This window comes from Camellia sinensis, chromosome 5 (assembly GCF_055761805.1).
Source record: "Camellia sinensis isolate YWXY chromosome 5, ASM5576180v1, whole genome shotgun sequence".
Taxonomy (NCBI): domain Eukaryota; kingdom Viridiplantae; phylum Streptophyta; class Magnoliopsida; order Ericales; family Theaceae; genus Camellia; species Camellia sinensis.
In genome coordinates, this window is record NC_138965.1 from 185,328,901 (window position 1) to 185,351,731 (window position 22,831).

General features: G+C 33.3%; 2 protein-coding genes across 6 annotated transcripts; one reads left to right on the top strand and one right to left on the bottom strand.

Annotated features, from left to right (window-relative positions):
• Window positions 1-5,259: 5,259 nt before the first annotated feature.
• On the top strand, window positions 5,260-13,498 carry LOC114297062 (uncharacterized). Of its 5 annotated transcripts, XM_082870724.1 has the most exons (8): window positions 5,405-6,386; window positions 6,636-6,764; window positions 7,139-7,400; window positions 7,586-7,641; window positions 8,071-8,149; window positions 9,221-9,359; window positions 11,209-11,322; window positions 12,952-13,498. In XM_082870724.1, the coding sequence occupies exons 3-8, from the start codon at window positions 7,231-7,233 to the stop codon at window positions 13,141-13,143; spliced, it is 750 nt and encodes a 249-aa protein (XP_082726850.1). In that variant the 5' UTR covers window positions 5,405-6,386; window positions 6,636-6,764; window positions 7,139-7,230; the 3' UTR covers window positions 13,144-13,498. The 5 variants fall into 5 exon arrangements, with proteins under 5 accessions (XP_082726853.1, XP_082726850.1, XP_082726851.1 ...); XM_082870727.1 differs by lacking the exon at window positions 6,636-6,764 and having other exon boundaries at window positions 5,260-5,430; XM_082870725.1 differs by lacking the exon at window positions 6,636-6,764 and having other exon boundaries at window positions 5,407-6,386.
• A 4,930-nt stretch (window positions 13,499-18,428) lies between these two features.
• Window positions 18,429-19,323, bottom strand: LOC145791939 (L10-interacting MYB domain-containing protein-like). Its single transcript, XM_082872391.1, has 4 exons — window positions 19,248-19,323; window positions 19,085-19,127; window positions 18,626-18,998; window positions 18,429-18,524 (listed from the first exon to the last, which is right to left on the bottom strand). The coding sequence occupies exons 1-4, from the start codon at window positions 19,321-19,323 to the stop codon at window positions 18,429-18,431; spliced, it is 588 nt and encodes a 195-aa protein (XP_082728517.1).
• Between the last annotated feature and the right edge of the window lie 3,508 nt (window positions 19,324-22,831).

Below are 22,831 nucleotides of genomic sequence, written 5' to 3' on the forward strand. Positions count from 1 at the left end.
CACTGACCCTATTTCACAATGATTTACCAATTTGGGGATAGTGTTCTCACTATGGCGTGTAAGGAGAATTTTTTTTTTACTGTATTTAAAAATATATAGATTACCTAGCAACCAAAAAAAAAAAAACGTGCCATACACAGTCTTTAAAAAGTTAAATATTTATTTTTTATTAAATTAAATATTTAGGTTAAACACTTCAATTTTAGTACAATAGTACATTAACCTTTGAGCTTTTTTATAAAAAAAAAAAAAAAAAAAAAAACTTAGAGACCCTTATTAGAAAAATCATTAATGATTTAACTACATCATTCTTATTTGGCTAAGTTTAAAAAATCAATAAAATAAGGAACTTAAACTTAATTTTAATTGATATCAAGTAAGAAATGTTCACCACATTTATAAATTCCACCAGCAGTGAGTTTTTTTTTATATAAAAAGTGTATATATTGATTAGAATCAAGTAAATTGTGTTATACTACGGATTTTTTAATTTTAATAATTTTTTTATATTTTCTGTACTAATAGTGTTAACATTCCTAGGTTCAAAATTTGTCGCCCACTTTAAGCTATAAAATTATATCGAAACAGCATGAGAGTGGCTTAAAGTGGGCCAAAAGTCTGATTGGGCTGACTTCTATATTAACAGTCCTACGTTCAGGCTGAATTTTTGAAGAAATACAATAAATGTTAGAGTCTTATAATTTATAACCCTTTTCTAAGAAAATACATATATTAAAAAACAGTTCTGTTACTGTATATTTATGTTTAAAAAACTATCCAATATTGAATCAACAATACTACATTTATTTAAATTTTTATTAACAATCTTATTAAAAATATACATGTCTGAATATCATTGGATGATTAAATGTCATTATTTTTTTTTTAACTAATCACATTTGGCCTCTTGTATTTTTAATAAGATTATTAACATGTGTATAATTATTCATATTGAATTGGGCTAGTCTAGGATTTAGCCTTGAAAAATGATGGGTCAAATAGTAATTTTATATTGGTAATTATCATTTTAAAATTTTTATTTAATAATTATATTATACTTTCCTTATTAGATATGGTTATTGACTTGTTTTTGGGAGTTAGAATTGATACATTGAACTGGGGTTGGACTGAACTCTAAAATAACATTCTTATAGCGATCTCGGTTGTCCCTTTACTGTTCTGTTGTATTCCGGACTCGGTTCCGTAGAGTTGGTAGTTGTATCTATCTTGTTGTCATCCTTTAAATTCCATTTGTTTGAGTTTTAGGATGTGTTGGGCATGTTTCGAACAGGTGGGTTAAACCTTGGTCTGAAATCTTGTTGCCAGGTTTTTGGTCGTTCCGCTCGAGCGGGCCTTGTTGCGCTCGAGCGAAGATTGCACGCTCCCAATTTTTTGTGTCCTTGCAAAACTTCTGCAGGTGTGATTTTTACGCTCGAGCGGGTTTCTTTACGCTCGAGCGGTAGCGCTCGAGCGGGTGCTGTGGCGCTCGAGCGGGTAGTACTTTTTTGTGTAAGTTCTGGGAGGGGGAAATCTATGCTCGAGCAGACTGGTTTTCGCGCTCGAGCGGATGTACTTTATTCTTGTGTCTTGGCGCTCGAGCGGGCCTTCTTGCGCTCGAGCGTACCTAGTTTTTGTTCTTGATGCTCGAGCGTTGTATTCTCCGCTCGAGCGGGAATGTCGTATATCAGTTGGCAGCTGGGCATTTTAAAATCACTTTTTACATTCTCTCTCTCTCTTACTTTCTAAAAAGCTATTTTGAGAGCTTCTCTCTCTAGAAACTCCCTTTTCTCTAGGGTTTGGTCTAGTTAGAGTGTCTCTCTATCCTCCGGCCTTTGTAAAAAGTGTGTTGATCGTCAAGGGCTTCGTTTTGACCCGAGAATCGTGGTGTTTGGAGCATTTTCACTTTCTTCTCCTTCTTCGTTTGAGCTCTAACTTCGAGGTAGGGATATCCTACTCTTTCTTATGAGTTTTGTCTTTGAATTTTAGTATTTTGATGAGTTGGGGGTTGTTGGGTAATTTTGAGAAAGTTTGGGCCTTTGTATAAATTCTACAAAAGTTAGGGTTTTGTTTATATAAACTTACATGCATGTTTGGCATAGAGAAATGGGATCAATATTGGTTTATTGGTGAAAATGGAACCTTAGGGTTGTGATGTTAATTATGGGAAATGCTCTAATTACATTGATAAATTAATTGGTATAATTAATTTGAAGAAAAGAAGAATTAAATTGAGAACGTTGAAATGTTGATTATATATCCATTTGGTGCATTTCTTTCAGTATAAAAATAACTGCTTTGGGCTATCGGTGGAGGATAGTTTTGATTGTTGTAGACAATGCATGATGATTAGGCAAACTAAAACTAATAAATTGAGTAAGCCATTGAATATGGTAATTGGTACAATACAGCACTCAAATGTGTATTGATTGATTTAATTTGTATATGATAATTGTTTATATACATTGTATTGTGTGGGAGGAGAAAGGGGCTGTACTCCACGGTTTATTGGAAGAAAAGGGCTGAACCTCTAAACCGAATCTTGTGACAGTGATACAGCACTACAATGTGTATCAGGCTACGAATTAGAAGTGTTTTCTTGTGACAGTGATACAGCACTACAATGTGTATCAGACTGCGAATTTGAAGTGTTTGTTTTGATTTGATATAGCACTAAAATGTATATCGTTATCAATTGTAAAGTATAGAAGTGATTCTATATTATGTTGATACAGCACCGAAATGTGTATCTTTCACAAAGTGTGGGAATGGTTTAAGTGTTATTGATACAGCATTGAAATGTGTATCCCTCAGAAATTTTGAAAGTGTTTTAAAGATGAGTCTAAATCTCATTAAGTTATTCGGCTAGGTGTTGAGCCTTGTTTTCAAACTTAAAGTTGGAAAAGATATGAGAAATGAAATGTAACATAGACTTAATGTCATGAAATCGGAATGTGATATATGTGGATGTATCTGTGTTGACCATCTATCAACTGCTAACCTTTTAGTCATTGTTCATGGCTGGTTTAGTGTATTTTTACTGGGCTGTGGCTCACCCTTTATGGGACATCATTTTCAGGTATAGGTAGCATACCACCTCCAAGGACATAGTTTGGGAGGCTAGAGGCAGACTGACTGCTCGTTATTTGCTTTTTGATGTATTACATGTAAATTCAAGCCAAGGGCTTAATATGTATCGAGTTAGCACTCTTCTTTTTGTAACCAAGTGTTAACTTGGAAAGTTGTAAACCCGTAGGACATTTGCTTTTGTTGTTAACATGTAATACTTTTGTAAAGAACTACTCTGATGAATAGAAGAATATTTATCTTTTATACCAATACATGTCTAAATTGTTGGGTTTAAATGTTATTATTTTGAGGGTGTTACAATTCTTATGCACATGCCTGATATATGAATAATTAATTGCCTATTGGGTTGGGTTTTTCTTCGGTCTTCATATGAATTGGAGGGTGCTATTTGAATTAGAGTTCAATGATCCGAATATATATTATCACGCTCTAGATTTATAAGATTCAAATGAATTGGAGGGTGCTATTTGAATTAGAGTTCAATGATCCGAATATATATTATCACGCTCTAGATTTATAAGATTCAAATTCTAGAATATTAGTGATAAGGAAATAATAAAAATATAAATCATAAATCGCCTTCCCTGTATATATATATATATGAATATCATTCAAAACATATTCTATATTCTTTATATACATCTTATATTCATCATCTACGTGGCATAAATATACAAAATGTAAATCAAAACATCTATATAAATAAAAGCCTTAGGCCAACAAACCAACGAGTTCTTCTAACTCACATCCACATTTCCACACCAACTCAAGGCTCAACATCATTTACTGAAAAGATTCAATAATGTGAGATGAACATATAATTCAGTAAAAAAAAGATGCTTCAAAATGTTAGTTCTGTTTGAAATGTCAAAGTAAAAAAGTATGTAATTTTTCAAAACTATCCCTTATAAGTGATTATAAATATATTTAAGAGTTAGAGTGAATGGATATTATTGTAATTAATGTTTTGAAATCTGAATTAAAATGTAATAATTATATGTTTTTCAAAAAAGTTGAAACTTAAAAAAATTTTAAAAAAATAAAAAGACTAATAAAATGAGGGAAATGGAGTACACAAATAGAGAATTTATATAAAATTTTTGTGCATAATAATATATGACTCAATGTGCATTTTCATTTTAAAAGAAAATGCCCAAAACAATAAGTTTGATTTACAAGAATAATAGGGAACTAATGTCATAAATCCAATTTTGAAAATTTTGGAGCAATATTTTGGAGTCACAAAGATAATTATTTGAAAAACTGTACTACCTCATATCTATTTGTTTATATGTTTACTAGTCCACCTGTCTATTCACTCTAGTCCAATCCACGAAGGGATGCCGGCGTTATTTCTGCCGCGATGTCTATCACAAGTCTCATCTCGTTACCTAATTGTTCATTTTTAGACAACAATGTATAGCTCATTCATAAAAAAAAATTAGTTCAATTTGATAACCATAGCCATGTTAATTTATGATATTTAGTTTTAAAAAATCAGTGAAAAATATTATTTAAAAATTTGGCCATTCATATTTTGAAAAACAAAATGCAATAAACTGACGTAATTATAATAAAGTCAACTTGATTTTTTTACATAAATAATTTATACATTATAATGAATAAATAAAAAAAGAATGATTTGAATTATTCAATTAACACTCATTATAGACACAGAAACAATTCATCTATTTTTTCAAAATAATATTATGAAATCAATCTCGTAATGTGTTTCGCAGAGTGAAGGTTCGTGATGGTAGCAAAGGCCTTATCCGCTATACAAAAAAAGAAAATTACTATCAGTGAGACAGAAGAAAAAAAAAATTATAAAAATATAAAAAGATGTAAGTAAGACTTATAAATTTTTATATGAACCTAACTATAAAATCACTTGCAACTCCATATATTTATAATTTTTTTTCACTCTTCACTTTAAATTCTCCCTACCCAAAAAAAAAAAGGAAAATGTCTCGTAGCTCAAATTTTGTAGCTCAAAAGTGGCTCAAATGGCCAAAACGACGTCGTTTTAGCCATTTTTATGTTGTTCTGTACTCAAAACGACGTCGTTTTGACCAATTGAGCCACTTTTGAGCCACAAAATTTGAAGTACGTAGCATTGTCGAAAAAAAAAAAAAAGGTCATGAAAGGATTCTGATTCGTTTGAGATAGCGTATGACCAAACGTGACAGAGACACGCGAATATGCGCACACTCCCTCCCCAAGATTCGTGTCGCACATTCGCATCTCAACAAAGTCGAATTCGAATCACCTTCTCATACATATATATATATATATATATCTGTGTGCACGTATATGCATATTCACCACCTTCCCATGTTCCAGGTTCTCTATCTTTAACCTTTTTGCAACTTTATTACCCATTTAGGATAACTTGATTCTGTTTACCATTTAGGATCATTTGATTCTGTTTATTATATCTTTAAGCTTTTTGCAACTTCATTACCCATTTAGGATAATTTGATTCTGTTTATTTCCTTCTTTTTTTTTGTGTACTGTTGTGTTTCTGTTTCTAGTTCTTGACCCACTTCGATTTTGTTTTGTTTTGTTTTTCGATTGGATATTGTGAAATTTTGAATGGCCTTTTCTAAAGAGAACCCGGGAAAAAAGAGAGGTAGTTTTGATGTTGATTCAGTCCTTATGTTGGGTGTGTATTATAAGTTGTCAAATATGGTTGTTGCTCATAAATAGTTTAGAAAACATTAGATTACCCACACTTGCAGGGATGGGCCAGAATTCAAAAAAAAAAAAAATGTGATAAAACAATTTTCTACTTTCGTTACGATATTATTTTAGTTATGACTCATAATATCTTTACCTTTGGCTATGCCTTATGTGGTATGTGGTTATGATTTTTTTGTTATGAACTTATGACTCAAAAAATATGGAGTTGCGTTATTTTCTTCTTTAATTAGGTGCATATATGGTATTTGGGAGGTGTGTACCATAGTCTTTCCATCTTCAATATTATTCTCTAATATGTGTCAGTATATTATTCTACAATTGATTTAAACAGTGTTGATTCGAAGTTGCAAATTTTATGCCAGGAACATGTAAGAGTTTCTGAATTAATTCCGGATATGTTTGGATGATATTAATGGATTTTGATTTCAAAATTTTTACTAACTGCATTAGCCTTGAGACTGCGGGATTTTGCAAGTTCATGGTGTCGTCTTGCTCTTAATATGGGATGGACTTAGGGGACAACTAGTAGGGGCCATCATCACATCTACAATTTCAAAGAAATCCCCCTACTACACTACTATTTCTAAACTATATAGGTTCGCTTCCTCTAGATTTAAAAAATAAAATAAAATAAAGTGATTGACCCTCTATTAATGTATACCTAAGCTTGTTAGTTAATTTTCTATTCAAGATTTTAATTTTATTTGGAGGATCTTGAATAATTTGTGGTCTAATTACTTAATAAATGTGTACATGTTGGGACCATACAATTTGTTACTGAACATGGATATTACTAACATGCTTATTTATATATGTTTTGATGTTATTTTTCATTTTTTATGCAGGTAAAAATTAATGTTGTTGTCCACATTTTTTTCCAAATTTTTTGTCAGTGTTGATTCTTGTCAATGTTAACAACATCTACGGTTGATTGATGTCAATGTTAATAACATCCAGACTTATATCTTGGATTGGTAAACAAAGTGCTTCACGATTCTTACACCACTTGCCAATTTTGCTTCTGTTACAATGGTCTAATTGTATCCAAACAGGTTGAGAGAAAATCTAATGATAATACAATGATAAACTACAAAATTTCTCAGATCTCATTTTAATTGAGTTTGAGTTATTTTTGGTTTTTCATTTTGTGAAGCTTCTCTTTATTTTCCTATGTGTTGTTGTTATTGCCATTGTTGTGCTTTTGTAGTGTATATCTCACATGTAGATGGGGCTATTCACTTTCACTTTTTCTTTTTCTTTTTTCTTTTTAACGATCTATTGTAAAATCAACTTTACTTGCTTGAAAAGAATAAATTACTAACAACTCAGTCACTTTGTATTGTTACAGTGATAAAACAGTAAAATTGTTTGTTGCCTCCAACTGAGACCTGCAAGGTCTTTGCCGGCAATCAGTCAATTGGACTGATTGCCAAATAGCTTATGAGTTCCCAGAATACATTGAACCCCAATAGAGGTCTGGAGGGTGTTCATGGAGTTCATTTGGTGCCTCACTCACCATTTCTGTTGGAAGAGATAAACCAGCATGGGCATGTCCATCAGGCAACATGTGCAAGTTCTACTGTTGGAGCTAATCAGCATCTAATAGTGCAGTGAGTGAAGAAGATTTTCTCATCCATTTACTCATGTTTCTATATATCCTATATATTAATACTTAACATGATTGGTTGATCCACTCAAAAGTTTGTGATTTCTCAAAAATTTGATGCTTGGCTGCTAGTTGTAATTATTGAGCTATTTGCCACTCACAATTTCATTTTGTTGACATGTTCTTCAGGAGAGTATGGGAGCAAAGACCTGCATGCTTGAGACCCATCCAATGTCACCTGAAAGGTAATGTAAAGATATAGATTGTTTTGTTCCTATGATAGCCTATGATTTCGTTTATATTACATGGACTTGGGTAAGGGTGTTGGGTATGTGTCTAAGCATCATCAGATTCATCTAATTCTTATATTCAAGGACATATATATAGATTCTCAGATAAAATGGTTTTACAAGTCGCCTTAAAGCATTATGCATAATATGGGAGTTTTATGCATATATGGTAAACCCCAATTATACTAGACATGCTTCCTATCTAAATATCCAACTACACATGTTGGACACATATCCCATACCCTTACACCCGAGTGTCCAACATGGGTTCTCCACTTATTTAGAAGAGTGCATGTAACCTAACGATTGCTTGATGTGTACCCTCAAATCTCTTGTAATAACCTCAAAAACGTGTGCTAACAATTTTTCTCATTTTTATATTAGGTGATAAGCATCTTGCAGAGACAATTGCTAATGTGATCACTTCACTTCCTTTTATTGTTCTTGGAACCCAGGCCCCAAGGCAAGATATTACTGTTTTTTTTTTTGATCGGCAAAACAAAGAGACTTCATTGATGTAAGAAAGAGTACAAAGTACAAGACAAAATACATCAATAAAGCAAGGAAAGTGCGAAAGCATCACAGTGGACTGAATCATCCAACTAGGTTGGCACAAAACAGCCCATCCTATCCTTTGCTAGCACCCCCAGAGTTGGTGAGCAACCAACCAAAAAACAGAAAAGAAAACAATAACCAGCCACCAACAATACCAGAACACCAACTATACCAGAACCAACAATTCTAATGCCCCAACAGTGCAGACTCAACAAGGCCTCAGACCAAATGCCCCAGTCCAGGTCTAACATCCATTACAACAATTCAAAATGCTGCTGCATAACCAATTCACAATGCTGCATAACCAGCAGAGCAACCAACAGCACCAAACCAGCAGCAGTACTCCATGTATTCAGAGAAAAAACATAACAGATAGAACATCAACATCAGGTTGAGCTCACATAAACAAACCCTGAAATAGGACAGATACAACAGAGCAGATTCACCAGCAGAGCAGAGCAGATTCACCCCCCAGATAGAACATCAACACCAGCAGAGCAGATTCACCCCCCAAACATTAGTGCAGCAGTGCAGAATGAAGCAAGACCATTCCACATTCAAAACAGCCACCAACAAGACCAATCCTCAATCAAAATCAGTGAAACAAAAAGGCCTCAGTCCAAATGCCCCAAACCATAAGCCAACATCAGAAATGCACTGCAGCTATGCCCACAGAACAACCCACAGAACAGACTTTATGCATCCAACAACAGAGCATCCACACCAGAACTCCACATCAGAAATGCACTGCATCAAGGCAGCAACATACAGCAGACAGCAACAATCATCCTCAATAGCTCCCCTGCCTTAAGCAATAATGAACCTGGTGCAAATTAAAAACTACATCATTAATGGAGAACTCTACTGTTGGTAAGATAATGAACCTGGCAAGATATTACTGTTGGTTTGCATAAAAGCTGCCAAAGTTATTTTGTTAGTATTTTATTATGTTTGATTGTTTCCTTTGCCAATGATCCAGGAAGAATCTGAACTGTAAAATTTATGCTAATTCATTAATTGGAGTTGGAGTTGCGTCTAGTTTGTACCATGCTTCAAGAGGAAAACTAAAGAAGTATATGAGATGGGCCGACTATACTATGATAGCCACAACAACTATGGTAAGGTAGTGTAGTTAAAAAGTTAAACCACAGAGAGATATATTATTACCAATTTTTTTCAAAAAGGAAATGATATTCTTAATATATTGAATATTGATTCCTAAACCAAATAATGTACTGGAATTATTTGTTTCAGTTTGTGTGCAAAGATGGAGAAGGGGCACAAATTTGACATAATGTTCAGTTCACTCCCATAGTTAATCCTTAAATAGTAGGTGTGGAAATGGCTACGATATGGACAACGTGTGCATGCATGCATGAGCAAATCATTAAGACAAACCATCTCTTCCTACCCTTGTTTTTCCCCTTCAATCAAAATTCCCTATATCTTTTTGTTCTTTCCTCTTTAAAAAGTTTTTGTTTGCAATGGAATTTTACAATTTCCCATGCCCGAAAACCATATCCTAATACAAGGCATGTCAGAGTCTAGGACTGTATGAGACTAATCAGTGTTATTGAAGATTAAAAATAATAGTAACATTTGGAAATTTTGGCCATGTACATGTGTAGCCAGTAGTGTTTCAGAACTTAGGTCTCCAACTGTGTTACATGGACTCTTCTATTTCCCCCACAATATTTGTGTCCACCGGATATGACATGGGTAAGAATGTGGGACGTGTCCGACACTCATACCCAATTTAGACACTCAGATCCTTTAATTTGTGACAATATATGAGAAGAAGAAACTCACATTTGCTAGTAAAACAATAATTTTAGCCTCTCACATGAATCAGATACAGAAATTTCATATTTTTCTGAATCCTATTCAATTTCAAGTATATATTTCTATATAATTTACAACATTTCATCTGAGAATATTATATAATATGCAATATATATGTGTATATGATGCGTCCCCACAGCCATATCTAATTTTGGATATATATTCCAAGATTCTAAGATTTAAATTTATGAAGGTCTGACGCTTGGATACACACCCACATCCGATATGCGTACCCGAGTCTATGTAACATAGGTCTCCAATATGGATATTATGCCTTAGTGAAAATATCTCTGCACTTTTACAAAGTTGAAATTTAGCTTCAACTTGTAGCCATATGGCACTAAATTGCTTTTGCTTTAGTGGTGTATTCTAAGATCAATCCTTGGCTTCTGAAAGGTGTCATTGCCTTTAGAAAATTTGGGTGCAAACTACAAGCTAGTACATTTCTTCAGATTTCTAGAATTGCTTGAGAGACACTCTAGCGAAGAGGTTCTCTTTATGTAGAAGAATTCAAAGCTGTTTTGTACCTCAATTGAGGATGATCTGTTGCTGAATTTATACCCGAAGTGGTTCTCTTTATGTAGAAGAATTCAAAGTGGTTTTGTACCTCAATTGAGTATGATCTGTTGCTGATTTATACACTTTTTCCTATTAATAAATTTTGGGTTTCACACACCCAATAAAGAAGTGCTTATTCAAGTGCAAGGTGTTGGAATGGGTTTGAACTTTAGAGAGTGCTATTAAGGATGTCTAGTTTATAAATTGCTCATGTAAAGCAGGGCTGGTAATAGTTGAAGCTTTCTAAGCTACTACCCTAAATATAATATGCTATAACTGTGTACTCATAATCTTTATATCATACAAATAGGACTTTAATTTGACTATGCATATCATAAGTAATAATGTGCACCAGCAAAGAAAATGATTATTAACAACTCATTATTTTCACAATTCTGAAATATTGCACTGTGGAATCAAATATTGTGGGGCTGATCTCTTGATTTTGATTAGTATCTTGGCTACAGCTTCTTAAATACTAATGATCGGTATCACCTGCTTACTTTGGTCCAAGGTTTTCAATTTGTTCCTGACACACAAATTTCCTAACTGAAATTGTTCCTGCAGTGTCTATCAAGGGCACTGAGGAATGAGAATCCAAAGCTTCTAATGGCAGCATCTGCTTTGATTTTACCGATCCAGCCTCTCATGGTTTCAGCTGTTCACACTGGAATTATGGAGGTAAAAACCTGCACTTTTACCAAAACTATGTATTGACTGTATAGAAATTCAGTTTATCCTTTTCTTTTTCCTTTGAGAAATGTTTTGTTACTGTTTACAAAGTGATGAGTAAAATTGAATTATTAGAGAATTTTGGGTCTGCATTAGCCCATCTAAAAGGCTAAATTGCGTACGGGTATTGAGCTGTCTTAGTGGGCACATCTGTCACTCTTGTAAAACTGAATTAATGTAGAAGTGTAATTTTCATTAGTTGTCATCCATCTATTGCTTAAGCTATGATTAGATTAACGATTGCTTTGATGATTTGATTCTTCAAGACCAAACCAGTTTTCAATTCTTTCTATTTGTTCTTCATGTTTGGAACCTAAAATAGCTTAGAGTCAGGATAAGAACAAATTAATTATGGGAGCTCGGAGACTAGAGAGGAGATTTTTCTACATGGTAAAATAACTGAAGGTACTAAATTTTGCCTGCATTAGTATTGAGATCATTGAATCGTTCTTTAGCTTGTGTGTTACCTTATTTTTTAATATGTTCCTAGCTGGTTTTTAGTAATCATTGCCCATTTGATCGAATCACTTTGCAGCCTCAGTGGGTTCCTTTGACACTGACTTGTGTCTACCCTCCTTTAGTTGCAATTCTGTTTTCAAGTTCCTAGGATCTCTTTGCTTGTAACTACCTGAGCCTCCATACTTTCTTATCCTCATTGTGCTGCACATATACTTTTAACAAAAGCTATGAGGCACTATCGGGAGCTTAAATTACTTTCTTTTTTTGTTTCTTTTTCACGACTTCAATAAATTTTAAAAGTTGCCATTCTTTTGACAGTTTCAATCATATGCAAGGCATCTTGTCAAGATGTAGACCAGACACACAGACACATGGGTGTGTGTTTGTCTGCAAGGTGTGATGTGTGCTTGCATGTGTATAAGGTTCTTAGGATGTGTAGAAAAACAACTCTTAATGTGATGAGAGAGAGAATGCAATTCTATACAACACAGAGTTGTAAGTGTTCGTAGATGGACAAATGAGTAGTGCATAGAAATCAGAGCTATTGGTTGGTTCTACACATGAATTGAATTAACACACTTTTTCACCAATGAAACATGAAAATTACCACTGAATTTTTTTAATTGACGTGGCTCATTTTGTCTTTTTCACCATATAAGCATGACAAATGAGTAGTGCACAGGTGTAGGAGCTATTGGTTCTATACATGGCTTGAATTGAATTAACATACTTCTTCACCAATGAAACCAGAAATTACCACTGACTCATTTGGGAGTTGGCTTTTTTAGTGGCTATTGACTTTTTATGAAAAGGCGTGCAAAAACGTAGAGAGAACAATTTGATAGGCTTTTTGGCTAAAAATCTCTCTTCCCAAGTAGCTTGGGTCATTTTGTCTTTTTTCACCAATATAAGCATGAAAATTCACAACAAACTATTTGAATCAATATGCTGCTGCTTTATTTGCATCAAGTTGTCTTATATCTCTTACAGGAAATTTTGTTTATCTACTTGTAAGTCTTGACGAAATTTTTTGTTAGCAAAACTTGTGTGTTTTTCTTCATGCATTGGTTTCATGCCATTTTTTAAACGAAATGACAACTAATTAGTTATTCTTTCCAGGTAGTCTTTGCGAAAAGAGCCTTAAATGATCCAGAATTGAGGATGGCTCACAATGTGCACAAGATGTCGTCATTGTTAGGAGGAGCACTTTTCCTTGCCGATGATGCCTTCCCTCAAACTCCATTCCTTCATGCTGCTTGGCATCTTGCTGCAGCTGTTGGTGTTGGCACTTGTAACAAGCTTCTCGTGTAGCGTAGATGCAAACCTATTATGTACATTCAAAAGAACAGAAGAGCCTGCATCTCACAATGCCAAGATCATCATGGACCAGCCTCCAGCAGTTAAGGGGTGAACTCTGAGTCAAGCTGTAAACTTAGATGTTTTGGGTTCGACTCTCGTTGTTGTCTTCTTAGCTTAATTGATACTAGTGGTTTGAGTGTATTGGGCTTCTCTTATCCTTGTCTACTTAAAATGAAGTAATTAGATGCCTTCCTATGTTGTTCAAAGAGCATATAGGTGTGCAATTTAATTTGAGAATGAAATATGTACTAGTGGCAACCTTCGTTGCCTTATCTTAATGACTTCATCCGAAGGAACTGCTATTTAATTTGTGTTGTGATTATAAATCTGGTAGATTTTGATTTTCCCTTTTATTTTGTCTATTTTTCCTTGTAGTTGTTTATTTTTTGTGTGCACTAATCCCGTGCAATGAAAGTTGGAAAACATTAGAGTAAGGAAAATGCTGTTGGTCCTAAATTTTTTACAAAATAAATGACCAAATGTCTTACATGAGTGTGAGGATCATGTTTCTGTGATTAGAAACCACTATTGGCTGCAATGTAGGTGTGCGCTTAGCTAGTGCTTAAATCCCCCAAGTTTCGTGGAGTATGGATAGCAGCTATATAAAAGGGCCTGGAATCGAATGAGAAACCAGAGAACCTAGAGGAAAAAGTTAAATATGTTCTTTTTCTTTTTCTTTTTTTGCCAGTCAATGTAAGATCCCTAACATTGTAGCATTTTCTCAATATGTTAGCAATACAGACTCAGAGTTCCTCCTTGTCATATTGAATTCTCCCTCTTGTTTTGTGTGTAAACTTAGGTCCATTTATAGGCTAGGGCTATAAAGGCCCATGTGAGTTCCAAATTAATTGACTCAATAAAAGAGATTTTCTGGAGAGTTGCAATCAATATAGTAATGTTGGGACTATCTGAACAACTAGATTCATGTTGGGGCAATAGGAAGTGGGAGAGGGCTCGCTGGCTGGTTAGGGTTTAGAAAGAGAGAAGATAGGGAGGGAGAGGAAAGGAGCAGACAGGGTGAGGCACAAGGCTGGCAAGAGGAGGTAGAGAAGGCGTTGGCGGCAACAAGAGGAGGTGGGAGAGGGGCTATAGGTAGCACGAGATGGGGGAAGGGCTGCCAACAGTTTAGAGTTCTAAAAGGAGAGGGAAGAGAGGAAAAACTATTATATAAAAAAAATTTCCATAATATGTTGCAATTTATTTTGATTTTCTAAAACTAAACACCAAAAAAAATTTTAAAAATTGACTTTTAAAGCTTGTTTTTTATTTTTTCCCAAAAAAATATTGCAGTCCTTCTAACCTAAGCAGTCTTGAAAGTAAAAATTCTTGAATATTGGCCCCGTTTGGTAAAATTGTTAGAAAGTGATTATAGATTATAACTTAACATGTTATAGTTTATACCTGTGAACATAAGCTGGTAACATGTTTAATGTGTGAGATTATGGATTTAGGGATTATGGATTTAGGGAGTAGAGTAGTGTTCGGTAAATAAGCTGTAAAATAGCTTTTTGCTGTGTAATTGTCATTTTTGCCCTTATGAATGTAAAAATTATAATTTTGTCATTTTCTTCACTTTAAATTTTGAAAAAGTTATTTTATTAGTGGAAGTTGATATAATTAGTACCCAATTTGGTACATTTTTCCATTACCTCAATTTTTTTTATTTTTTATTTTTTTGAATATTTAGTGCACAAGGGAAACAAGAAAATGTTATTGCAATAAAAATACAATAAATTATTATTAAGGCAATAAAAATAAAACTTCCTAAATATTTAAAGAACTCCTAAATTCGTCTGCAAATTAACATACAAATATTATGTCTCATCACTTCCATCTCGTTGTCATCACCTGCAATATCATTTTCATGGTGTGCTTGTTGAGACAAAGATCCTTCCTCTTCATCAGGCACATAATCAGTGAATCTATCATAAGAGTCAAATGCAATATCGTGGAACTGACTTCGTCAGATGAAATTATGAATTGCCATTGTTGCACAAACAAGTTTAACTTCGGTCGGCCACTTATAGTTTGGTGAGATATCCTTTATTATCGGCCATCTTACTTTCCAAACCCTAAACGTTCTTTTTATTACACTTCTAAGCGATGAATGTGCTTGGTTCAATTTTTCTTGTGTATTTGGGAAGGGGTTGACCATGTTCAAATTGAGCTAGATGGTATCTCTCTACTTTGTAAGGTGCAAGATATCCTTTTATGTTTGGATATCCTGTATCCACACCAAGTAAAACTCATCTATTTCAAGATTCGAAAATGAAATTAAAGTAAGCAATTAGAAATGTAAAAATAAATATGAAGATGTGAGTGCGGTGCATATACTGTAGCAATCAAATATAAAATAGTCACCTCCTTCTGGTTTTGAAAAATTATAACTAGGTTTTCTAATTGTATCTAAGAAGATCCGAGTATCGTGTACACTTCCTTCCCATCTTGGCAAGCAAAATGTGAAACACATATCGAAGTCACATGCGGCCATTATGTTTTGAGTCGCATACTTCTTTCTACCTATTAAACGATATTACTTTCTGGAGATATATATGCTTTGGTGTGTGTTTCATTAATTGCTCCAATACAATCCTATTACAAAATTGAGAATAAAAATATATTTATTCATTATTAGAAATATCCTAACAACATTAATTATATGTAACACTCAAGTTCCTTTTGTAGTTAATTATTACCTTGAAATGAGAATAGTATCTTCGATTGCTTCTAATATATGAATGCACATCATTTCTCGGTTGAGACCTTACCCAATCAATAGACATCATTGTAATAGCTTTTAACACCAGATTGAAGTATTTTGAAATTGTCTCTCCGAAATGTTCAAATCTTTCTTGGACATTTCTGTTTCGAATGTCACCGCCAACAAAATACAAAAAAATTGCAACCTGCTCCTGAACCAAGACTTTTTGTCCAATTTGAAGGCCATAGTTATTTTGTAACAAATCACACAATTAATAAAATACCTCTCTTTCCATTCGAAAATTTTCAAATATTCTTGTTTGATTCCCTCCTTGTAATTCGACCATCCACTTTCACCATTTTAGAGAAGATGTCTTACATGATTCTTTTATCAAATAATTTGTCGCATATGTGATTACAACTGTTGCCGCCGTTGCTAAGAGCATATTATTATTTTGTTGGGTTTGCGATGTGCTGTCTTCATCTTTCATCTTCAGCATTTTCATCATCGTGATCATCATTCCATTCATGTCACAACTATTACTCATCTCCAAAATACCTACTCATTTAAAGGCTTCTTATTTACTATTACAATAATGAAATAAACACACAATAGTACAATAATGAGAAAGAAATAAAAGCTTAGGAAAGCCACCCACCCTCTACAACATGACATTAACTTATAAACAAAACAACAAATCAACTTATAAGCTGTGGATGTCTTCTTGAATCTAACTTATAAAATTCTGATAATCATGGAAACAAGAAATGCCTACAAGAACTATGTGTAATATAAATTCCTAAATATAAATTAACATGAACAAGCATTCGGTGCTTAAATCTAAACTACAGAAATCAATATATTTGCTGACGCCAAAGTTCCCCAAAATATGTGAAAATTAGAATAGTATTTCCCATAATTACTTTAAGCCTTGAGACATTATTTGACTAACTACAAATCAACCAAAGCATTTACTGGCCTTACTCACACTTACTTCATATGGGATCACTGGTTCAGTGGTTACAAGTCAGCCTACTATGGGTAAGAAACAAAAACTAGTCTCTATAATGGGTAAGAAACAATCAGCCCCATAATGAGAAAGAAATAAAAAATACAAAAAATTTCATAATAAAGGAGAAATTAAATACATTAGCACATTAGTCTAATTGGTTAAAAAAATTAGAGCATTGGACAATAAAAAAAAAAAAATCTTCTTAATAGCCTAGTTAGGTGACCTAATGATTTCATATACATAATCTATCCAACTTTACCCAAAGTGTATCTGTGCAAATGCACAAGCATATTAGAAAAATTATTTGGTATCCATAGGCACCATGTAGTTCAACACATAACGAAGTTTACAAATAAATGATGAGCCATTTTTAGAAATCACTTGTGATCATTTGGTACCATGGAATGCAGACAAACTGATAAAAATGTAAAGGAAAAAAATTTGGTACCTTCAACTTCAAATTTTGTACAATAAAATTTGAATTAACTTGTGAAGCCAATGCTCCACAACAAGCAGATGCAGTACGACAGCAGTAAATAAGATCAGGCTATATAAGAGGAAAGGCAAACAAATCAGGGAACATGGGACCTTAATAAAAAATTTAGCCTTCACTTGTTTACAGACAACAACCTAAATCTCACAAGAGATTCAACCTTTTTCACAATAACAGCAGCTGGAGAACATCTACATATATATAAAAGTCTTAACTATGCACCTACCATTCATATTCAAGATTGAAATCAATGCCACCTATCATTCAAATGGCATCCACCTAATAAAAATTGCATCTGAAAATAAATGTCATCTACCCACCAACTATTCAACCATTGAACTAACAAAGTTCAACATAATAAAAGTCTAACAGAATATTAATAAAAGTCCAAATAATGAGTCCAACATAAAAGTTCAACATACTCAATATTAATAAAAGAAAAAAATAATGAGTCCAACACAACAGCCCACAATTAATAATGAAAGTCTTAACAAAAGTCTTAAACATGAAATAATTAGGAAATTTAGAAACATCCAATTTCAGAAACAATTAGCCGCAATAACCTGTGGTGTCCTTTTCCATCTCAATCTCTAACTTCAGAAACCTCAGCCAAACTTCATCCGTAGGAAGAGTCATAAAGCATTCACGACGCTTGTCTGTTAAGAACAATCTGGCAGCCCACACATACAGCTCATCATCCGGGGACACACTAGGGATGCTTTCCAACTTCGCCAAACATTATGCAATTAAAGGATATCTTGATGAGGTTTGTGTTGAAGTTGTTGAAATGACTTAACCACATTGACTATACAATCAAGTGTCTTGTTAAGTAGAGCTGCACCAGTAAATTTCTTCTTTGTCTTGTTCTTTGTTGATAAACCATCAGTGTTTGATGGACGTTTTTTGTTTAAATTTGAAGGATAAACCACCTCCAAATCAACATCATCCTCCAAATCAGCGTCATGTGGAGTATGAAATCCCTCCAGAGTCTCATTAGTGTGAGGCATAACCCCTGAGCTAGGGGTGTATATTCATTCTCCTGTAGCAGCTACATCTGAGAATAGTATGTCTAAGTCTTCAGTGAATTGCAACGGCATACATCGAAATTTAGCAGCATCAGGATACCTCTGCAATTATTACAAAGGAAAATTTAACAATTTCAAGTAACAAAATTTAGTCTGTTTAAACAAAAAACAAACAGAATATGTACATTAAGAAATTTACTTACCTTAAATTTTTTGGTCCACCATTTATCAGATGCAAATATAACTCCAGTCAATGTATCACGGCCTAAGCCTGTCTCACCTCTTAACAGATTATTCCATAAAAGCCAATCTTTTTTCAACACGTCCCAATAATTTTTCATTTGTATTCGTTGGTATGCTTTTTCAATCATACTTTTAAACTTAGTTATCACATTTTCCCACCCAACCCTATCTAAGTGTGTACCAGGTCTGTGTCCAGCCTTCACTTGCTCAACACAAAGCTTAATAAAAATTTCATTTGATTTTGCATCCCAGTGAGCTTTAACGGATGGTACTTGACTTGATTTTCCTTTGTTTTTCTTGTTTTTAGATTGTGTTTCCTCTTGGGTACTCATTCTATGAAAGGAAAAAAAAAAAATTAAAGCAAACTCATTCATCATTGCTTGCATTACAATAGCTAGATTAGTACAAAATAATCATACATGACAACTATGTCAGACATATCAACATTCATTAGGTACAAAGCTTAGCACAATAGTTCATGATAAACTACATTAGCACAAAAACACCAGGTATCTCTAAATGGCACCTATCATCATTTGAAGTGTAATGCAACTAACATAACAATACAAATTGTGAGCAGACCTACAACAAGCTGCTTCATGAAAGCATTAGATTGCGAAAGCATTTGGTTCTTCACTTTCAGTCCTACAGTATCCATATTTTAATTTTGATCAAGCATTCTCTCGTTCCTCAGCCTCTCTACCATCGTCATAGATTTTGGGGTACACCACCTCCAAAATTGACAATTTCTTTTCTCACAAATGAAATATAGTCTCCCTTTAGATGGCTTGTCAAACTCGGTAACCCTTATGGGAGCTCTTAGCCCACAATCACATTTCAAAGCCTCATACTTCAAGTCAAAGGTCTCAACATTAAAATAATAGTCACTAGAGGATGACATGCCTCTACATTATTTAGGAAGAATTGAATCCAAATCCTCTAAAATTGATTGGGAAGTTAATTGTAAATACATTGCACCCAACAAGTATTGATTGAATAAAATGTTTCTAACATATTGACAATTCGTTTGCCACAATTTCTTTTGACACCATTTGATATATCCCCAATCAAGTCCGTGTCCAAATGATGTATTGTAACTAAAGGTGTAAACTTCAAATTTTATATTAATATGACAACAACAACAACAACAACAACAACAACAACAAAAAATTGTAAATTGTTACACATAGATTAACCAGTAACATGACTTGTCCAAAGTTGGCACAAGAAATACAAGTCTTTGTAGACAATACATTATCTTCAAGTAAATGCAACCTTATGTTAATTAATTGTTATTGTTCAATACATTATCTTCAAGTAAATGCAGCTTTACTCCCAATTATCTAGAATGATTTTCAGACACAGATGTTTTGTCCCTCTGTTTATTCCATCACCAGCCTTATGCTATTTTTTTTACTATGGTTGTAACGCTGAAAGGTGCTTGATCAAATCTTGATCTTTTAAGTTCTACGAAACAGGCACAAAGTTGTTCTAGTTATATCCTCTCAATCTTAAAAAGGAAAAAGTGAAAAACTGTCCATTCAACCACAAAAGCAAACAGCAATCTTCTGATAATAATAATAAAAAAAAGAAAATTTTCAAGCAAATACATTCACATTCTCTACTTTTCTCTCTTCTCTACTCCTCTCTTGTCCAACTTGTCTCCTCTCTTTCCTCTTCTTTTTTTCAAATTCTTTCCCACCCTGCAAAACTACCCAAATTTCTCTGAAATAGAGAGACTTTTCAGGGATAATCACTTCTGGGTTTCGCAATGCAAGTTTGTTTCAATCAATTCATATTCTTTGATTTCTTTAAAATCTTTTTTTTTTTTTTTGATTTTGAGATCTGTCTTGTTACAATGCTTTTTTGTTCAAGAACTTTCAATCATTTGAATTTTTTTCTTGATGAAAGTTACAATCAAATAACGATTCAAAAAAAAAAAAAAAAATCAAACAGTATAAAAGTAACAATAAATTATACAACAACATATGAACTCTAAAATAAAATATAATTGTTTCTTTCTTTTTCTTTTTTTTAGATTTTAAATTTATTAGTTTTTATTTCATGTAATTTTGATTGTGCATAATAACAAGAAGCAAATGAATTGTTTCTTTTAAAAAAAACATATCAAAAAGAAAGAAGAATCAAAGCAAGAAGAGAGAGAGAGAGAGAGAGAGAGAGAGAGAGAGAGAGAGAGAGAGAGACGAATAGAAATAAGAGGAAATGAAGAAGAATCTTACCTGAATACTCAAGTGTTGAACTCGTCGAACGACTGCGAATGGTGGCTGCGAAAAAAAAAAAGAAACAAAAAGGATGATGAAAATTGGAGAAGAAGAAGAAAGCGGAGAGAGGAACAGAGAGTGTGATCTGATCTCTGTTTGTGTAAACCCTAACTCGATGTGTGTGTACATATATATATATATATATATAACAAACAAAGGGCATGAAATCTTACCTTTTTCGTGCAGATCAATGAAAAATAGGGAGGAAAGGAGTTTGATCGACAGATCTTGGAGATGTGGAGGAGTTTGATCGGTTGATCTTGGAGATGTGGAGGTTCGTCGTCAGTTGCCAGAGAGGAAATGAGAAGAGGAGAGGAGAGTATGAGAGGAGAGGAGCGTGCTAGGACAACATAGAAGAGGATTTATATAGTGGCAATTCTGCAATTGTTGACATTTTGGAGGGACGTTTAAGTCATTTCATCCCCCATGCGCACTTAAGTTGTTTGAATTAAGCATCCCCTGAGTAGCTTTGGAATTTAAGCTGAAAATAGCTTTAAATAAGTTATAATCTGATAATTTGAATTGTCCCAAACACAACATTATAACTTAAATTAAGTCAAAAGCTAAAATAAACAGCTTTTAAGTTCTATCAAACAGACACATAATATATAAAAATTTTATTTTAAAAAATATATTTTTTTAACTATTAACAAACAGCCGGATCTATAAAAAAAAATATATATTAACAAACATATCCAAAGTTACATCATGTGAGCTGATTATGCAAATCTACCCATGTACGTGCAAGCTTGCTTCCACTATATATATATATATATAATATGCACCGACAAGAAGAAAGTATTCAGAACAATAATATTGTGTTTAAGGTCAAGAAACAATCCAAGTGGACTTATAGATTACAAAACAAGTGTACATAAATGCACGCCCCAGAAAGGAATGTTGCGTGGATTATCTGAATCTGGACTGTGTTGTGTAGTGTACCTGGAGACCACCAGACCAAATAATACACACCCTCCTTAATTGTGAGACTAGTTAAATTTGGACATATTCAACAATACTACATATTTAAAAAATAGGTATATTAAAAAAAAAAATACATTTATAGAACACAATCATTCTGAATATAATCCATATTTTATCAATTTTAAATGTACACCATCTATTACATTTCAAAATATAAGTTGAGATATAATTTCATGGTAGTTTTATCTTTAGGTGTCTACTGTGAAAAAGCTGGGCTTGGGTTGGCTTTGATTGGACCAGCTTATAATTGTGTTTGGTGTAGTAGGGGGCATTGGAATGGGGCAGTAGACAAAATGGACAGAATCCAAATCTCTCCATTTTAAATTGATGCACAACTAGAAATAATTCAACAATAATGAACAAACAAGATGTTAATAATTCTACAATAATGGCTTCAAAAATGGGCTCATGTACACACCAGAGTTGGATTGAAATCATTCCATTACCATCATGATGACTTTCAATGAGAGCATTTCAAACAATTGCTTTTCAGTGGCACAGTTTAAAATAAAATTTACATTATATGTGTAAATCTGTTTTATGTAAATTGTTAGTAGGTTTCGTTTGGGAACAGATTATTTTAATAATTTTTAAATTTTTGGCTAAAATATAAAATAAAAAAATTAATACATTTGGAATAACTTTTTACTTTTTTACGAAAAGATGTGTAAAAAGTAGAGAAAAAATAAATTTTTTGACTTTTTAATATAAGTTATAGATTTTTTTGTTTTTTTAATAATTTTTTGACTTTTAGAGTAGATGTATTACATGCCAAACGAGGCCGAGGCCTAAGAGCATCTTCAACGGTAGTAGGCATTTTACCTATCCAAATATTACTATAAAGTATATATTTTATTTTGCCTATCAACTGTTTTATGTTTTTACTCCAACCATGCTCTT